Source organism: Trichoderma citrinoviride, assembly GCF_003025115.1.
Source record: "Trichoderma citrinoviride strain TUCIM 6016 unplaced genomic scaffold BBK36scaffold_9, whole genome shotgun sequence".
In the NCBI taxonomy this organism is placed as follows: domain Eukaryota; kingdom Fungi; phylum Ascomycota; class Sordariomycetes; order Hypocreales; family Hypocreaceae; genus Trichoderma; species Trichoderma citrinoviride.
The window spans coordinates 1,260,349-1,279,471 of NW_020194717.1; the positions used below are offsets into that span (position 1 = coordinate 1,260,349).

The 19,123-nt window shown below is 53.6% G+C and overlaps 3 protein-coding genes across 3 annotated transcripts; 2 read left to right on the forward strand and 1 right to left on the reverse strand.

Annotated features, from left to right (window-relative positions):
* Positions 1-3,352: 3,352 nt before the first annotated feature.
* BBK36DRAFT_1133466 (histidine kinase NIK-1) lies at positions 3,353-7,822 on the forward strand (the record flags this gene model as incomplete). Its single annotated transcript, XM_024892095.1, has 5 exons — positions 3,353-4,205; positions 4,506-5,332; positions 5,391-5,657; positions 5,715-7,214; positions 7,277-7,822. 5 exons carry the CDS (start codon positions 3,353-3,355, stop codon positions 7,820-7,822), a joined length of 3,993 nt encoding a protein of 1,330 aa, XP_024748684.1.
* Positions 7,823-9,334: 1,512 nt separating this feature from the next.
* Positions 9,335-10,234, reverse strand: BBK36DRAFT_21163 (hypothetical protein; the record flags this gene model as incomplete). The annotated part of the gene is made up of 3 exons (XM_024897911.1): positions 9,335-9,488; positions 9,757-9,815; positions 10,133-10,234. The coding sequence occupies 3 exons, from the start codon at positions 10,232-10,234 to the stop codon at positions 9,335-9,337; spliced, it is 315 nt and encodes a 104-aa protein (XP_024748685.1).
* A 6,658-nt stretch (positions 10,235-16,892) lies between these two features.
* On the forward strand, positions 16,893-18,784 carry BBK36DRAFT_1122166 (hypothetical protein; the record flags this gene model as incomplete). Its single annotated transcript, XM_024890917.1, has 7 exons — positions 16,893-17,026; positions 17,087-17,120; positions 17,176-17,355; positions 17,422-17,476; positions 17,551-17,787; positions 17,857-18,540; positions 18,603-18,784. 7 exons carry the CDS (start codon positions 16,893-16,895, stop codon positions 18,782-18,784), a joined length of 1,506 nt encoding a protein of 501 aa, XP_024748686.1.
* Between the last annotated feature and the right edge of the window lie 339 nt (positions 18,785-19,123).

Below are 19,123 nucleotides of genomic sequence, written 5' to 3' on the forward strand. Positions count from 1 at the left end.
CGTGCCTCCGACGTCGAAGGAGCGGCGAAAAAGGAAAGCTCGCGGGCATTAGACCCGTGCCATGGCGTCTACCGTGGCGCCTGATTAGCAGGCCCAAGTTCCGTGGCCGGTTGGGCTGAAGCAAGGGAGGGAGAGACCTGCTGCAAGCAAGAAGAGGAGATGGATGGGATCCAATGCTTCTCAATGGCAAATCTGGGAACTCTGGACGTGTAGATGTATGTATGTATGTACGTACTTCCGCAGCTACGGTGCGAGTGACACACACCGTCTGTATGTACGGGCGGCTGAAGGGGATCCAAGGATCTTATCCGACAGCTTTCAAGTTGTTGTCGGGGTTTTGTTTTCTTTTCGCCTTGGATTTATTTTCCCCCTTCTTTTTTTTTTTTTTTTCGCTGCAAAATCTCCAGCGGGGGTGCGACGTGAGCCGCCGTCCCTCACAAACCCATGCACACCGGCATGCTAGTCCGGGTGGCAAATTGGAGCAGCCAAATGGAAGACGACAAGAAGCAAAAAAAAGGAGAAGAGAGGCGTGCAATCCCATGAAACAGAAACAGAAACCCATGGCAAACCAGATATTTCTTGAAGTTGTTGCAGGCGGCGTTGATGTACATACAAGCACGTACCTCCGCAGTCGCATCGCATGCACGGATGCCGGACCACCATTCAAAGTGTGCATGGGACTCTAACCGCCACCTACCGAGGCGGCGTATCAGGCTCGATGGAAACTCGCTCGCTCGCCTGAGAGGAAAGATCCTTTTTTTCTTTTTTTCTTTTTTTTGCGGGCTTATACCTGCCAGCTCCGACTCAGGTAGCAGTTTACTAGACAAGTAAGATCATGCAAGCTCCAGTTCGGTATTCCCACGGTGAGAAGCACGAAAAAGCAGCTTGCGAGTCTGGCCTCTGTCCAGGCCGGGCAGGACCACCAGCTCAGCGACTCGCTAGCACCGACTCGTCGTAGCAAAAGGGCTTTTCTCCCCCTGTCTGGCTAGTCTAGACTCTCAGTAGTGCTGCTGTCTTGTCAAGGCCTTGGACAAAAGCGGTTGGAGTGTGTTTTCTCGCTCCAAATGCCTCCCCGCCTCTTTGCTTCGTTCGCCTTTGCCGGGACATGCTGCCTGTAGTTGTATGTATGGCCGAGTACTTGTACTTTCATCCCGTACTGTCCACCTATGCTTACACCGACGGACGGACCTACAGAGAGATCAGACCATGTGCGTGCTGTGCTGTGCTGTATCTTTCTTTAGGTGCTTGGGTAGTAGCGTTTCCGTCTCATCTGGTAGTTGTACGCAAATCAAGAGCTGCAGCGTGCGATCTGGGCTGCCGTGCCCTGCACTCCATCTTGCCCTCCTGATCTGCATCTGTTCATTTTCCCTTCATTCTTCTCCCGTCCGCTGCCCTGATGTCAGAAGAGGGAAGCGGCTGAGAAAAAAAGCAAGGAAGAAGAGACGACATGGAATCCACGTGCCGGCGAGGTCAAACGGCCAGGATCACAAACCCACTGCATAACAGCAGGCCGTCATGTTGGGGCATGTAGAACAACGGGGGGTTTTTTTTTTCAGTATCAACCTGCAACACGCATGAGTCCATCCTTGCAGGAGCTTCATCCTAGACACAGAGCCTCGTGCTGGGGATTTGAACCAGTTGCCCGCACTACTACTTGTAAATGATTGCCCAGGTACGAGTTGGTGCTCGAGGCGGCCTGTCTGATGATACAGGTCATCTCCATGCAAGGGAAAGCCACCCCAAAGCAGCCACACGGCTCCTGTGCCGCGGATGGTGCCTCGAGGTATTCTCCAGGTATCGCAGTACCCGATCGCTTCGGTTCTCGTGCGTAATAACACTGCTGCTACTGCTACTGCTATGTGCTCGTACGGGTGCTCACAACAGCTTGTCGAGTGCAGCTTGTGCGACGTCAAGTCCTTGGAGCTCGTAGAGACCAGCTACCGTATGCTGCGGCTCTGCTGCACAGAGCACCGCCCCGTATCTGTCAGGTGCGCGCTGCCCTCTCAGGGTTCTCAGACCGGCTCAGGGTCCTCTCCCGCCAAACCTCCATCCGTCACCCCAGACCTCCAGCGAAGCAGATTAGCAACAGATCCGTCGTCTCAGTCCCAGCGCACTTGAGCTGCACAGACAGGCCGATCGCTGTAGGCCTTTGTCGCCCAGCAGCCGCCTCACGGCCATGTCCCAGCACCGCTAACCCGGACGGGCACAGCAGGGCGTCTCCGGTTGGTCAGGCCCGGGTACCTCGTACTTCCCCGCCATTTGCCCTCCCTTCAAGTTCTCGCAAGCACCAACACAAAACGGCACAGCTCACGCGCAGCCGCCCTGTTAGTGGCGGTCGCCCACGTTCCAGCGCCATTACGACAGGACCCTACCGCTAGAGAAGCCCAGCGCCTCCCGCCGCTGCTGTGCCAGCCACAGGTACAGGTACACGTGCGGTACCTGCGCGCCGGGCTCTGGGCTCACGCTTCGGCGAATACTGTACCTCTGCCACTGCAGTGGTACCTCGCTCCAAGTCCTCCTCTTCCCACCCGTCCCTCCCCTGTCCGCCCAGATCTAGTCTTCCTCCTCCATCTCTCTCACCTCGAGGACCATTTTGCACTGGGCGGTGGTGCAGCCCGAACAACACTCTGCAATCTCCTAACGTTAGTATTTCCTGCAACAATCAACTCCTGCAAAACCCCCCCCTTTGCACGCTCATGCCCGCCTACTATCCTGTGCCCTCGCCGCCTCTTCCGTGATCGCTTTCCCTGGCATCGCCGCGACACGCTCAACCGGACCGGCAGAGAGAGAGGCAGAGGTGTGCCCTCTTGCGCTTGTTCTTGTTCTTGTTCTTGTCCCTGTCCCCTGCTGCTGCGCTCCGCCCCCCCTGCTCTACTTGCTTTTCTGTTGTCCACCTACCTACATCTGCTTCTCGCCATCTCTCTCTCTCTCCGTCGAAAAAAAAAAAAAAATCACTGCTCTGCAAAAAGCCTCTCCTTTGCTCTCATCGCTCCATCGAATGACTCTGGCACTACCGCCTCTTGTGCCCTTGATTCATTGCTTACCCGACCGAAAACTACCAGATCCCGGCGCCTTGATCTCGTCCTCGCCCGCCGAGTTGCCGCTGTTCCCCGCCGTCGACGACCAAGAGAGCAGGGCCTCTTCCTCCTAGAGATTTTAACAAATCTTCGACTCTTTCTTCTTTATCCTAATCTCGACAATACTATCATCTTCTTCGTCTTGAACCTCCTCTTCTCCTCATTGTATTCTTCCATCTTCGCCACCCTTGCTCCTCTCCGCCCGCCGCTTCGCAGCCTCCTCCGCGATATTACCTCTCTCTCTCCCCTCTCTGGGGAACCCCCCAGCGCCCGGCATGATCGAAGATACGGCAGCACTCGCTGCTGCCGCAGAGCTCATCGCCTCCCTGGCCTGCGACCCTGCGTCTGCATCTGCCTCTTCCTCGTTGATAGGGCCCGGCTCCAGCATCAAGCTACCAGGCCGTGAGAACCCTGCAAAACGGACCCTGGAGATTGAGCTTGAGAAGCTCGCCCTACGCATTTCTCAACTGGAGAGCAGAGCGTCCGCCTCGGCCAACACGTCCGTCTTCCCGGAGACGCCCAACGAAGTCAATGATACCCTCTTCAACGATGATGTTGACCCTGCTGTCAACGGCCGGCCCCCTGTGGCCCCCCAGCCACGGTTGTCCCAGGCTCATCAAGGTAGCTTGGACAGTCCGATTTTTGTATCCCGCCAGCTGACCAAGGAAGCGCTGCAAGGACTGCGCGATCATGTTGACGACCAGTCCAAGCTCCTAGACAGCCAACGCCAGGAACTTGCTGGCGTTAACGCCCAATTATTAGAACAGAAGCAGCTTCAAGAGCGTGCCCTGGCCATGCTCGAGCAGGAGCGGGTAGCCACGCTCGAGCGAGAGCTGTGGAAGCATCAGAAAGCCAACGAGGCCTTCCAAAAGGCCCTCCGAGAGATTGGCGAAATTGTCACGGCCGTGGCCCGCGGTGACCTGACCATGAAGGTCCGCATGAACTCCGTCGAAATGGACCCCGAAATCACAACCTTCAAGCGTACCATCAACGCCATGATGGACCAGCTGCAGACCTTTGCCAGCGAGGTGTCCCGCGTCGCCCGAGAGGTCGGAACCGAGGGTCTGCTCGGCGGCCAAGCCCGAATTGGTGGTGTAGACGGCGTGTGGAAAGAGTTGACAGACAATGGTATGGCCCCATCTTCCTATCTCTGCTCCTCCTACCTATCCCGATGTCCTTTAGTCGGACTTTGGCTGGGTTGTCTGTATATGTTGCGATGGTCGTGTTCAAGAAGCTGACAGTGACTCCTTTCTATAGTCAACATAATGGCCCAGAATCTCACAGACCAAGGTATGCAAACGATACTCCTTCCCTTTTCGCCGCTCCCCTCCTCTTTTCCCACCTCGATTGTCCTTCAACGGCTCGCGGGTCGAAATACATGATCGACCCTCCAAAATTGCATGTGCTTTGATCTAACATGACTCCTAGTGCGAGAAATTGCCTCCGTCACAACAGCCGTCGCTCACGGCGATCTGACCAAGAAGATTGAGCGACCAGCAAAGGGAGAAATCCTGCAGCTCCAGCAGACTATCAACACCATGGTGGACCAACTCCGAACGTTTGCATCAGAAGTCACGCGCGTAGCAAGAGACGTCGGAACCGAAGGCATACTGGGTGGACAAGCTGACGTTGGCGGCGTCAAGGGCATGTGGAATGATCTGACTGTCAACGTCAATGCCATGGCCAACAATTTGACGACCCAAGTGCGCGACATTATCAAGGTCACCACAGCCGTCGCCAAGGGAGACCTCACGCAGAAAGTCCAGGCCGAATGCCGGGGAGAGATGTTCAAGCTCAAGTCCACCATCAACTCCATGGTTGACCAGCTGCAGCAGTTTGCTCGCGAAGTCACCAAGATTGCCAGAGAAGTCGGAACGGAGGGTCGCCTGGGTGGCCAGGCCACGGTCCACGATGTTGAGGGCACATGGAGAGATCTTACCGAGAATGTCAACGGCATGGCCATGAACCTGACGACACAGGTGCGAGAGATTGCCAAGGTCACCACCGCCGTGGCCCGGGGCGATCTTACCAAGAAGATTGGCGTCGAGGTCAAGGGAGAGATGATGGAGCTGAAGAACACCATCAATCAGATGGTGGACCGCCTGGGCACGTTCGCCGTGGAAGTGAGCAAAGTGGCCCGAGAGGTCGGTACGGATGGTACGCTTGGTGGCCAGGCCCAGGTGGCAAATGTTGAGGGCAAGTGGAAGGACCTGACCGAGAACGTCAACACCATGGCCTCGAACCTCACCGTACAGGTATGTCTCGTCATCTTTTCTTCTGGCGACGCATTCGCAGTAGCTGACTTTGATGCAGGTGCGGAGTATTTCGGCTGTTACGCAAGCAATTGCCAACGGAGACATGAGCCAGACAATTGATGTGGAGGCAAGGGGTGAGATAAAGGTGCTGAAAGAGACCATCAATAACATGGTCTCGCGTCTGTCCAGCTTCTGCTACGAAGTCCAACGAGTCGCCAAAGATGTCGGTGTCGACGGCAAGATGGGGGCCCAAGCCGACGTGGCGGGACTCAATGGACGCTGGAAAGAAATTACCACTGATGTCAACACCATGGCCAGCAACTTGGTAAGCAATCCTCCATCTCCAGCCGGAAAGCTCTTGAAGTGCTAACTCTTGCCGTAGACTACTCAAGTGCGCGCCTTCTCTGATATCACTAACCTGGCCACCGACGGGGACTTCACCAAGCTTGTCGACGTGGAGGCCTCCGGCGAGATGGACGAGCTCAAGAAAAAGATTAACCAGATGATATCAAATCTCAGAGACAGTATCCAGAGGAACACACAGGCCAGAGAGGCTGCCGAATTAGCCAACAAGACCAAGTCCGAATTCCTCGCAAACATGTCGCACGAGATTCGAACTCCGATGAACGGTATCATCGGCATGACGCAGCTCACCCTGGACACCGACCTGACCCAATACCAACGAGAAATGCTCAACATTGTCAACGACCTTGCCAACAGCCTCTTGACCATCATTGACGATATTCTGGATCTGTCAAAGATTGAAGCTAGGCGAATGGTGATTGAAGAGATCCCGTATACGTTGCGAGGAACCGTCTTCAACGCACTAAAGACCCTTGCGGTCAAGGCCAACGAGAAGTTCCTTGATCTTACCTATAAGGTAGACAGCTCCGTGCCTGACTATGTCATCGGAGACTCCTTCCGTCTGAGGCAGATCATCCTGAACCTCGTCGGCAACGCCATCAAGTTCACCGAGCACGGCGAAGTCAGCTTGACCATCCAGGAGCAGGAAGACAAGCGGCATGTCGGACCGGGCGAGTATGCCATCGAGTTCATCGTCGAAGATACCGGAATCGGCATTGCTAAGGACAAGCTCAATCTCATCTTCGACACCTTCCAACAGGCAGATGGCTCAATGACTCGCAAGTTTGGTGGCACCGGTCTCGGCTTGTCCATCTCGAAGCGATTCGTCAACCTCATGGGCGGAGACCTCTGGGTGAACAGCGAGGTGGGCAAGGGAAGCGAGTTCCACTTCACCTGCCGCGTGAAGCTGGCCGACGTGCACGCCGAAAGCGTCCAGCAGCAGCTGAAGCCGTACCGCGGCCACCAGGTTCTCTTCGTCGACAAGTCCCAGTCGAACGCCGCCACGCACATTGGAGAAATGCTCGAAGAGATTGGCCTGCACCCCGTCGTCGTCAATTCCGAGAAGAGCTCGGCTCTCACTCGCCTGAAGGAAGGCGGCGCTCTGCCGTACGACGCCATCATCGTTGACTCAATTGATACTGCTAGGAGATTGAGAGCGGTAGATGACTTTAAGTACCTTCCTATTGTCTTGCTGGCTCCAGTGGTTCACGTCAGCCTCAAGTCGTGTCTGGACCTGGGCATCACGTCCTACATGACGATGCCCTGCAAGCTGATCGACTTGAGCAACGGCATGATCCCCGCCCTCGAGAACAGGGCCACGCCGTCTCTTGCAGACGTTACCAAGTCCTTTGAGATTCTCCTTGCGGAAGACAATACTGTCAACCAGAAACTGGCCGTGAAAATTCTCGAAAAGTACCACCATGTTGTCACCGTCGTGGGCAATGGCTGGGAGGCTGTCGAGGCTGTGAAGCAGAAGAAGTTTGATGTGATTCTCATGGACGTGCAGATGCCCATCATGGTGAGTGGACATACTAACCCCAACTTGACTCTCTGCCTTATGGAGCTAACTCTTTTCGACAGGGAGGATTCGAGGCCACTGGCAAGATCCGCGAATACGAACGAGGCATGGGAACGCACAGGACCCCCATCATCGCCCTCACGGCGCACGCCATGATGGGCGATCGCGAAAAGTGCATCCAAGCCCAGATGGACGAATATCTGTCCAAGCCGCTGCAGCAAAACCAGCTCATCCAGACCATTCTCAAGTGTGCCACCCTGGGAGGTGCGCTGCTCGAGAAGAACCGTGAGCGAGAGCTGGCGTTGCAGGCAGAGGCCAAGGCGTCTGGACGCATAGACGGCGAAAGGGGCATGCTGCGCCCAGGCCTCGAGGGCCGCTCCTTCACCACCAGGGAGCCCATGACGAAGAGCAGGCCCTCGCTCACCAAGGCGACCAGCAAGGCGCTGGAAGAGGCGCGAAACGCAGCAGCAGCAAATGCTGGCCTGAGATTTACGGAAATCACCGGCTTCAGCGCTGAGTTAATGGAAGAGCTGGACAATATGGAGGAGGAGGATTCTTTCTCAAAAGCGCGCGAAGAACTTGCCGACCGACGAAGCCTCTCGAGTTGAAAGAGCGCATGACGCTGCTTTGCATCGGCACCGTCAACGATGGGGTCGCGGCACTCGATACCAGTTCGAGAGCGTCCCATCGAGTCTGCGGTTCTGCCGCTTGACATGAACTTATGACCATGCGAGTTTTTCATACTTCCCTGGGCTATGTTTGACGACAAAGTATACCCTATCTGCATCTCCACCCAGGGAAAAGAAGGGAGGGCCATGCATCACGCCCTACGCGCACGCGCTGCTGCTCTAGCAGGGAAGGCCACATCATCGTTTGCGAGTCTCCGTGCTGCTCACGTCGGACCTCCAGCGCTCTTCTCATTTGGCCATGGTGTTCTTCCGCATCACTGCTGTTCTGGGGTGTTGTCCATTTTACTCTTCCCCCTTTTCAATCTTCAACCTGGCGAATACGGTGTTGCTATCATCTTGGACGAGAAAAAAAGACGCAACGGTCTTGTCCCTTTTGCCTTTGGTTCAGTATTAAATTCCCTAATTTCTCTATGGCTCTCCTCTTTCTTTTGGTGTACTGTATTTGATGGTATCTGTTCGTCTCAGTTTGCTCTCCTGTCGTTTGTTTCAATTTTATATTTGCATGGACTTTCATCTCTTATCAGTATCGGATCAAGGAGGGGGGGCTCGCTGGCTTATTGCAGTAGCAATAGTATGGAAGTGCGTTTATGGAAACTACCTGGACGAAATGGCATAGCGAAAGAGATTGGTCTTTCCCATCATTTGGTGCGGGGGGCAAGGGATGGCTGTGGACTTTGCATGTTTTCCCTTTCCCCTCCTTCTTTTCCTTATATGATTCACTCGAGAAATGCAAGCTGCCTTTTCCACAGAGATCGTTGATGGCATGGTGGATTTGAGACTGAAAGACTGGAGAAGAAGATGTACATGGATAAAGAAGGGGTGGTGGTGTGGCGGTCTTGAAATTGGAGACATGGGATGCAACGAACGTGGATAGGAGAAAAGAGTGCTTGCTTTTTCGTTTCAGGTTCTTTGATTGCCCTGTTCTATCATGTCTTGTCTGATGGTGCTTGTCTGATGGTGCTTGTCTGATGGTGCTTGTCTGATGGTGCTTGTCTGATGGTGCTTGTCTGATGGGCATGTCTGATGGTGCTTGTCTGATGGTGCTTGTCTGATGGTGCTTGTCTGATGGTGCTTGTCTGATGTTGATGGTGAAGCCTCTGCCGGTGATCTGGAATGACGGTTGATGTTCGATGCAACTTGATTCGATGTATGCCTGCTTGACTGTAGTTCACGGTATGAATGTTTACCCTTTGTCGATTTAGAATTCAGTCCGTCCATCTAGAAAGTCGTCTGAACTGTGATTAAGTCTATACGTATTCGCCGTGGACCCCCCTCGACAAGGTCTCTGAAGTCTATACGTAGTCTCCGTGACAAGCCCCTTAACGAAGCCTGCGGAAGAAGTCACCGAACAAGCAACGCATAAAAGTTATGATAAGAAAGGGCAAAAAGGAGGCACGAGGAACGCCGAGTTTTTCTTCTTCTTTTCTTTCTTCACTTCTTCTCCTCCTCCTCACCCGTCTTTAGTGTACTGCTCTTTACGCCCTTCTTCTCGTCTTCGAGGGGTTCAAACGCGGCGAGGAGGGCGTCGAGTTTAGATTCGAGGTTGGTGAGATTTGCTTCCATTGCTGTGGCGGCTTGTTCGCCTCTTTATCAAGAAGGGTGAGCTTTTATCTTCTTTACTAAAGTGATTGAGGTGGGAATGAGATAGGATGGAAAGGGGGGGGGGGGTTTGATGGTGGTCAGATGGGGAAAGATTGCGTAGTATGAGAGAGAAGAACGTGACTTGTTAGAGAAAGAATAAAGGAGCACTTGGAGGATTATGATGGATAGTGCAAAGAAGGGGTGGGGGGGAGATATGTGTAGGTTTGGTGAGGACTGGTGGACGGGGGAGATGGAAGGTATCGCATCTTTACCTAGCGAGATCTCTGAGTGCCTGGATGATATGTATCTGGTTAGCCATGAGCTTATAAGGCTGATGCACATGTTTCTTATATGTAAAAGCGACTCCTCTCTGCTCTTGTATAATGCAAATGATATGAAGAACGAAGATGCTCAGAACGCCGGACACACGCCAAATCTATCACAAAGCTGAGATGTCGAAAAGAAAGGGAGAAACAGGGGGAAAAAAGGCCGATGAGACAGCAACTACAACGAGCACCGATACACCAAAAGATGGAGGAGGCACATGAACACTCGCAGCACCCAAAGTTTGTAGAAGAAACGATGAAGAACAGGGACTTCAAGCAGTTCGGTATCGTTGTTTCTAGAATGAACGGGCAACACACATACCTGAGCGAGATCAACCTCAGGAGCACCAGAAGCACCAGCACCAGCCTCGTGCTGCTGTTGAGTCGACGAGGCCCCCGATGGACTGTCCGATGACGCAGCCATAGTTGTCGTTTCTGCCGCTTCCTATATATCTCAAGGGATGGGGCTGCTGTTCGACTCCTATCTTGCCAAACCAACAAAGGCTCCGTTAATGTTGCAAGTGTTAAAATGAAGATGGCGAATAGTAAAGAGGTATCAAAAGGTCAAAGAGGTGTTTCGTGCTGGCAAGGCTGGGCAATCAACCGCCTTCTTTACCTTCAATTGTTCCCTCCCAAAAGGCCAACGAAACGGAGTGCAGATGTTCCCTCCGTACTGGCAGTCATCTCACGTGATAGCGCGCCTTTGTACTGTATAGTACCCATTGAACCTTAAGGTACCCATGGGAATCTTTGCTGGTAAGACCCCGACTTGGAGGAATTCAACATCTACACTTTTGATCATGTTCTGGGTACTATATCACGAGGAAAATAAAAAAGAATCGCATCTTGGTTCGACATTTCGCTCTTCTCGATCCAGGGATTATTAGTACCTGCTCGTACGCGAAAAGTGTGTACATACCTTGTATGTACCTATCAGGCACCTTAACAACGATCTGTACACCAACCTAGACCTGAGTACCTTACCCAACACCTTGTCTCTCCTATTCTTAGTTGAATGGACCTTACAGCTCGGATGCTGCACGCTGTTATCTACTTTCGTCCAGCCAGTTGATATCAAAGACCGCATCGACGGGCAGAACACTCACCGGTCACACATCACATCCCCAAGCCCATGCCCGTAAGGTAGTTTTCCATCCAAAGCCCAGCCAGGAACGCCTTCCTTACATATGCACACAAAGTGCCATGTAAAACAACCAAAGGTGGTCGTATACCCATGTCCCCCGGTAGCAACCCAACCCCAGCAGGGATCAAGTCGCAGTTAAATCAGGCACACTCACACTCAAGATACACCTCGGCTTCCTTCAGCTCTTGCGCCCAACCGCCGATGAAAGCTTGTCCTAAAACCGGAGGGGCGGCTTGCAGACGGAAGCCCGTTCCGCAGCATGGATGGTTGAGAAAAGTACAGCTTCCCCCGGGCATCCTGCTAGTGCTGTACATGTATGTAGCAGTAGTTTGGGGTTGGGTAGTTCCAAGTAGTATGTAGGAGTGCTGTACAGTAGCGGTTGAGACTTGCTGCTCTCCTGCAGGCTGCTTGCCTCGGTGTGCCTGTGCAGCATCAATGTATGTCTTGTATGTCTTGTCTTGTCCTGCCTCTTTCAAAGGCCAAGCATCAGACTAAAATTAGCAGGGCAGTTGAGCTCGGCACATGTATCACATTGATACATACGATAACTCCTCCAGACAAACCCAGTACGTGCCATCGTGTGTCGATCAACTGGATGGCGACTCCGTTCCCTCACCAGAGCGGGCTTCTGTCAGTTTCCTGCCCCCCCTCAAGCTCCCCCAAGGCCCCCCCTTTCGCGGCTGCAAGTGGTCGACGCGCATGTATGAACCACCAGCTCGAGTAAGTTTCCCAAGCTTTTGCCTTGCCGAAGCCACCCCTGGAAAGTCGAATCACCGCATCACCTGCAGGCTCCTTGCGTGGACCACACGCATCGCGGGTACTGGGCCACATCTCGTACGATGAAGCCCGCGCTGATTGAAGCGTTTTCTTTCTCTCCGTTCGTTGTTATCCTCCTAGTAGTAGGTATCCTTCCTCACGCGGGTGGCTTTTGTTGGGCATACTATGTGCCAGCTCTCGTCCACGTCCCCTAGCCCACACAAGTCTGCTTAGCCTCGACGACTATGTAATGAAAACGCCGCTGGCCACCCTGTCCTGCCGCTTGTGATACTTCGAAAATACGCCCCCCTTCCCACCCCTTCCCTCCCCAATGCATGCGGGTTCGACGGGGTCTAGATCCTTAAAAACCCGCAGCCGGCCGCCATTGGCCGAATGAACGACATAGTCGAAGCTGAAATGGCCGACCCTCATGCAGCTTCTCATCAACTTACCCATACAAGGATGTCAGAGAAGGAGTTCGAGCGTAGATGAGCGAGGCATGAATGTCCAGAATGTCGCAATCCAAGGAGAGCATCATCAACTGAAACTCAGATTCGCACCAGCCCTTGGCCCACGGACGGAGGAAAACACCGCACAGAAGGATGGGGGGATGCTGATCGTAGCTTCGCCAGTAATCCGTGCTCGTACTGTACCAAGGACGTACCCCTTAACAGAGGACTGGATTTGACAGCCAATGCTGAATCGAGACACGGTCCGTCTTGGTAGCATTTTGACATCATGGTTCGAACGAAACCACTTTCTAATCTTTTTCTCACTGGCCCTGGAGCTGGCTCCGATGTGGAGCACCGGGCTTTGCTCCAACTGACAAGATGGCTCCCAGATCCCGGAGTGACTCGTCCTCGACACAAGCCAACGCCAGTACAGAATCTGACAGAGATAAACCCCCGACTTCAGTTTTGGAACCAGCACATGGCTGCCCGCTGATCGAAACCCGGCCGTCCTGGATCTCCACGCGCCTCGAGAATCGAAAAAGCCAAGATGGCCGGCCGAGCGACCCTATTCAGACGGGGGAAAGCCAAGGAGGGGAACCAGTTGGATGGGATCGAGATCTCCCAATTTTTGGTCCTATTTCATCAACGGGATTGTCCACATTCGTAAAGTGCGGGCCTTGGAAAATGGGTCGCACTGCGAGGTTTGAGTGGGCTGGCCCGGCCCTTGTTTCTTCTTCTTCTTTCTTCTCTCATGGTGGTGGAGAGGGAGCTCTCTCTTTTTTTCCATTCTTTCTCTTCTCTCCCCCCTGCTGCAGTGAGGCGACCTGTCATCCATTCGTGTCTCGTTTGTGCGGGAGACGCTGCTTTTGACGTGGTTGCAAAATGCCCGTCACGCTTCCCCTCCAATTGTGAGCGCAATCTTTGAATGACGCCTCGCAGCGTACAAGCATCGCCATCTCGATAGCAAACAATAAGCACCAGCTCATATTGCACTGAGCGACGTCCAATGGCCGCGCCGTTTCAGGTGGCTGGAAAAAAAAGACGAAAGGCACGTATCGCTGCCCCATTTGGCAAACCGCCCCCGACAAGCTGCTTTTCTGTCTTGGGCGGATGTACGAGATGAGACACTGCCGGCGACCGTTTCCTTTCCTTTTTTCTCACCTTTCCCTCTCGGTCCTCCTGTGGCCCGTGCCAATCTTCTTGTCTCGCGAAAGCATCGTTTTGTCGACCCGGGGTCTGTCCCCAAATTCGCCTTCCTTGGCTTCACATCACCATCCCATCTTCTCCTCGCCCGCTCCAAACCGTCCGCTGTTCGACAAAGAAGCAACGGGCTGTGCAGCAAAACAGGACCTTGAGCTCCGCGCACGTCAATGAAGCAAAAGCTGCGGCGCAAAGTAAGGAGGAAAAGATGAGTGTCTGACCTCCTCCTCGTCCTCTCCCGTCCAGACAGGCATAGTGGCGTGACCCCAAGCCGATTCCCAGGCGTCGACCTCGATTCCCAGCAAGCCCCCATGATTAAGTCGCTCGTAGTGCCGGCATGGGGAGGGGACCCAAAGTTCCAAAGGAGATTCACCTCCGGGCCGTCCATGTTTGTGACGTAGCGCCCAACTGCGGCTGTGATAGGCCGGCTCTTCGACCTTTCTTGTCGCTTTTCTTCTTTTTTTTTTTTTGCCTCCCAACCGACTCGCCCGCTCTCACTTCTCACCCGGTGCCTGGCCCCATCCCTCTTTTTCCCTTGCATAGGCCCATCCACTGGCCTGAAGCCACGAGCCCAGAAGCTTGAATGGGATCGAGATCGCTGCCCTCTCCGGACCAATGCTGTGACCCCGACGACAGCCAGTCGCCCGAAATCGTCTGGCTTGTGCTCTAAGAAGCGGAGGGCGACTTAACCTTGCCCTTGTTAGCGGAGCTAGTCGAGCTCCCCCAGCTGTCTGAACCATGTCGATGCGACTTCTCGCTCGTTGCTAGGCATTCTGCTGCAGCAACCAGCACCGTTTCCCTCCAAGCCCTCCTCCTTCTGCCCCCTATTCCCGCCTTCCAAGAGCACAAGTACGAGTAAGCACAGGTACGGTTTCCGTCTCAGCTAATCATAAGCAGTGGCGGCTGAAGAAGCACCCCCAAGGCCCGTAGAGCTTCTTCCCATGGGGCGTATCCTTGGGACGTTCAGCACCCACGATCCCGAACCGAGTCCCAAAGAGGCCAAAGAGGCTTGATACCTGCGAACCCCTGCCTCGAAAACTCATCCGTTAGCTCTTTTTTTTTTCAGCTCTGCTCGTCACTCTTCACTTCGCCCGTTATTGCATGCTGTCAACAGTTCATGGGGCCGTTCGCGTAGCATGTACGGCCAAGGGGAATCCGGTGCTGGACTTACCATGCAACTGCACTTGACCGTTTGTGCTACCTACGTATGTACAGCCCACCGTTTGGACAACCACCCCGTCTGCTGATTCTTGCCATGGGGCGGCAGGCTATTACACGTGGCAGATCTTCTTTTTTCGTGGCGTCGCCCGTTGCACTTGTTACCACCTAGCCGTATGAGTAACTTCATCTGAAGCACGAGAAACGGAGCATTTCGTAGCCAGTTTCAGGCGGAATTCCCTGCGGTGGATCCGTCCTGCTTGACCAAGGAAGGGCTCCAAGCCTCCGTCATGTTTCTGTAATCTTGTAATCTAACGACGGCTGACTTTCGCTCCCTACTCAGGCTCGTATTGTGTTGTACTTGTAAGTTGTGGCGGCCTGTGCGTGTAAGGGACTCCCCACGACGGCATCCTAAACCAAGGCAATCTTGATCTTTAGAGAGACAAAGACGGTGATGCGTTGAGGTTTCCCAGATCTTGATAAGAAGCCAAGCGTCTCGGCCCTATTCACATTAATTACGGGCTTCCAGCTAATAAGAGCCCATCTGACATCTCGTGTGGGTTACATCATCGTCATCTTTCTTCCTCACCTTGCACATACAATACCGTAGTAGCATGTGAGAACCAAAACAACACAAGCAATTGCTCTCACACCTATTACCTTGTCCAAGAGCGTTCGTACATCGAAAGCCTTTCGGTGTCCGCCCAGTTATCAGGGCTGTTAGTCACAGCACACATCACGGCGTTGTGGTCCCGTCCCGTTGGTCTGCCTGCCGTATTAGCTCGTGGAGTCCGTCCAAGCTTCCAGGTCCGATCCCTCACTTCGCTGCCGATTTCCCCTAGCCATCCGTTTTGTGGTCCTGGATCAAATCGAACGAGAACGCTCCCCTTCCATCACCGTGTCGTCGGTGTCCAGACGGCCTGGGTAAAAGTACAGGCCGGGTTTCTCTGATGTGATAGCGACACGCCTACCCTTGCCATGCCCTACCCATCTTGCCCCCAGTAATCCCTCCCTCCCATTCCCTTTCTCTTGTCATCCCAAAACCCCGTGCTGTTTCCCATCTTTCGCATGAGGCGGCCAGTACCTTTTCTCCTTCTCGGTTTCCTTTTCCCCCATAACAATCTCGTCCCCCCAAAACCGGATCTCTTTGCCTACACCCCCCATTTGCTCAACTACCCTAGCCAAGCTCGATAACGTTCCGTTAAAATCTGGGTCCCAGAGGTGCTAGAAGGAGACAGAGAAGGAGGGAGAAAAAGGGTACATCAGACATACAGTGCCGCGGGGCGTGTTGAAACCTTGCCATTCCGTTCAAAGAGATGCTGACAGGCAGTGTCCGTCATAGCACCACCGAAACCTACCAACCAGTCCCATGTATCTGTCTCTGCCGTGAGAGAGTGTCCGGCATGGTTGTGTCCTTTCCATCCCGAGAAACGTCCAATCTCGATTCCCGTACTTCGTACCTCGCTGCCTTCTCCGCTGACGCCTTCCTGGAAAATTCATTGGCCATTCGCAGTCGCCTCGACTGCACCATCTCAAGGCTGATAGACCGTGATCAATTCTGGTTTTCGGTCTCCAGGAGAAGCTCAGAAACCCCTGAGGCCTTAATTTTCTCTTCTGCGCCAAGTATTATCTGGGCCAGCAACTCCAGTGTCTCGTACATACAGTACGCTTGACAACCCTGCTGCTGCAGATCGAGATGCTCGATTTTGCCAAAGAAGGTGGCGAAGCTTGTTTGATATAGGCTCGCTTAGTTTTCGCCTTTTCTTCCTGATATCAAATCTCCCAAATTGCACGTTCGTGACCAGTCAAGGGCGTGCTAGGTTCGAGTTTGTTCATCAGACAAAACAGTCCCATGTCCTCGACGAGCATTAGCCCATTGCTTGACCATATTGACCAGAAGTTCCATCTTCATCACTCAGCTCATTGTCCCGGCTGGTTGGAATTGAGGCATCGATCTTGGACTGATCGATGAACGAATCGTTTGTCCATTGGGCAACTGTTACATTCTCTCCATCCAGGCCGTTGATGGTAGAAATCTGCTGTGCCACGAAGAGCCGCTTCCCGTCGTTTGCGAAATCACGACGCGCCACCACGCCCAGGTGTTTCCCCTCCTTGGAGAAAGCCGCAGATCGACGCCGTACGCCATAGTAAAGGCCGCTTCAACAGAGGTCGTCGGCCACCGTCCAGAGAAAGGGCTAGGTTGGGCAAGCAAGCCCGTGCCCGTATTCTTCCCCGGTTGCGAGAAGTTCCGCCCTCGACCTCGGTAAACGGCTATACACATCATCAATTCGTCGGTTTCGAAAAGACGTGGTTGTATCAACCTCGCCTTGCATCCCGGCTCCTCAGCTGCACACTTTGATAACCAGCCCAAAATGCCGTCAAATCAAGCGAGCAGAGAGCTGGAGGAGATCTTCAAGGAGCTCGGCATCTCGCAGTATCTCAGCGCCTTTGTTGAGCATGGCTTCGACACTTGGGATACCATCCTCGATATTCAAGAGTCTGATCTGTGGGTAGATTGCCATGGTAGCGTGTGGTGTGGTCTCGGCAAGGCTAACTAGAATTTCAGCGATGCTTTGGGAGTCAAGCTCGGTCACAGGCGGGTATGTATCAAGTTGCAAAGGCCGTCAGGAAAGTACTAACCGCAGACAACCTCAGAAACTTCAAAGACGAATAGCCAACGCCAGGGGAATCGACCCCAGTATCTCATTATCGTCGGTACAGGCTGCCTTCGACGATGAAAAGCATGACGGGTCTCATAGGAAAAGAGAAGCCCCCTGCCACACTGGCAGTGGCGGAAACAGCACCGCCAAACGCAAATACCGCCGACACCCCAAGGTATATCTCAACCGGTCGAAGAGCCTCCCCTGGCAAGCTTGCGTATGCTAATATCCTTAATTCTAGCCCGACGAAAACGCACCCCCACGCCCCATGAGCGCCTATGTGCTCTTTTCAAACAGTGAGTTCCAACATTGTTGCGCCCTTGCCTTTGTGTTGGCAAATAGAGAATCTTTGGCTGATCCCTCGAGGTAGAGCTCAGGGAGGACTTGAAGAAAGATCCCTCTCTCTCTTTCGTAGCAATAGCCAAGCTCGTAGGGGGCAATTGGCAAAACCTCCCGTTGCAAGAGAGAGAGTATTATGAAGCACAGGCGAGAGCGGATAAGGAGCGCTACTACCGAGAGATGGCGCTCTACAAGCAGACTCCGCAATATCACGAGTACATGAAGTATCTCCAAGACTTCAACGAGAAGCAAGCCAAACTCAAGCGAGGTCTGTGATGACTCATGATTAGTACCGGTCCTTTGGGGTGGAACTGGAGCTGACCTGTTGTCGACTTAGACCAAGAGACTGCGAAACGAACAGCCATGCGCGGCTCGACCTCCACAGCGAGTGGTAGCGGAAGTAGCAGCGAGAGAATGCGTGAAAGCGAATCTCGCGAGCCCCCTAGCCTTCGACATAACAGCTCGACCTCGATGCACTCTCCTTCAGGAACTCATCATACCACGACGGGCTCTAGGTCATATCCAGGGCTATCGCAACCGAATGGCGACATACCCCCACAGAGCGAAGCGCACCCTCGGCGGCGATACTCAGCAGGAAGGGAGAGGGAACACCCAGCGGACACGCCGCAGCAAGTTTTGCCATCAGTCCTCGATTTGTTGGCTGATAGACAAGGTCAACCGAGCGCCCCAGCGGCTAACAACTCCGGACCCATGCATGGACTGGCGTCAGCTGACCATGGCAGACGGTCCATATCCCAAGGAACACCCTCGTGGCCAGTCGACTCAAGGCCGCCGCCCCTACATCACGAGCCGTCTTCTGCTGGCAGCAGTATACCGACGGCATCGTCAAGCAGCTTGAGTAGTAGATTGAGCGCAGGCCACATGCCAATCCATGCACTTTTATCGGATGAAGGCCAACCACAGCGAATAGACGAGACGCCCTCGTATACGTCCTACTATGTTGCCAGTCCGATTGAGCAAAAGAGGCCGTCCTTGGAATATCAGGGGCCCAAGGGATATGGTACAAAAAACTCTCGAGATGCCTAAGCCTTGGAGAAACGCAGCTAACATGAGGTGCTGAAGGCTTGCAGACCGCTTCTTCGGCTTTTCAGAATATGAGATTCGAGGAAACAAGCAACGGTGATGTGCTGATGACTCCAGCAAACGAACCGCCGCCTCCCTCTCCTATGAGCGTTAACGGGCTTGATGGGGTGAACGCTCTGTTAAAAGCCGGCGAAATTGTTGGCCAGCCGCGCCAAATCTAGTCCTTCTTTTGGTCGAATCAACTAGTGTCGAAGAAACTGGCAGACTCGCAGCGGTCTGCCGCTGAGGACCACGTGCTTAGTTGGCCGTGGTCATCGCATGGAGCTGTTACAGAGAAGGCAAAGAACTTGCCCAGTCGCCTTTGTTCTGCCCTTGGCAGACGTCTTGCTCATCCTCGGAATTCCGTTCAGATACCCCACGGGCTGCTTCATGATAGGAAGCTGGTGTTGGTGGAAAGAAAAAAGATCGAATATGGCTATAACGACATCATTAGTACACGGTTGAGCTGTGGATTGTAGAGGCGATACTCATCCATGGCCTTTCCTTTTGTTTTCCCTTTC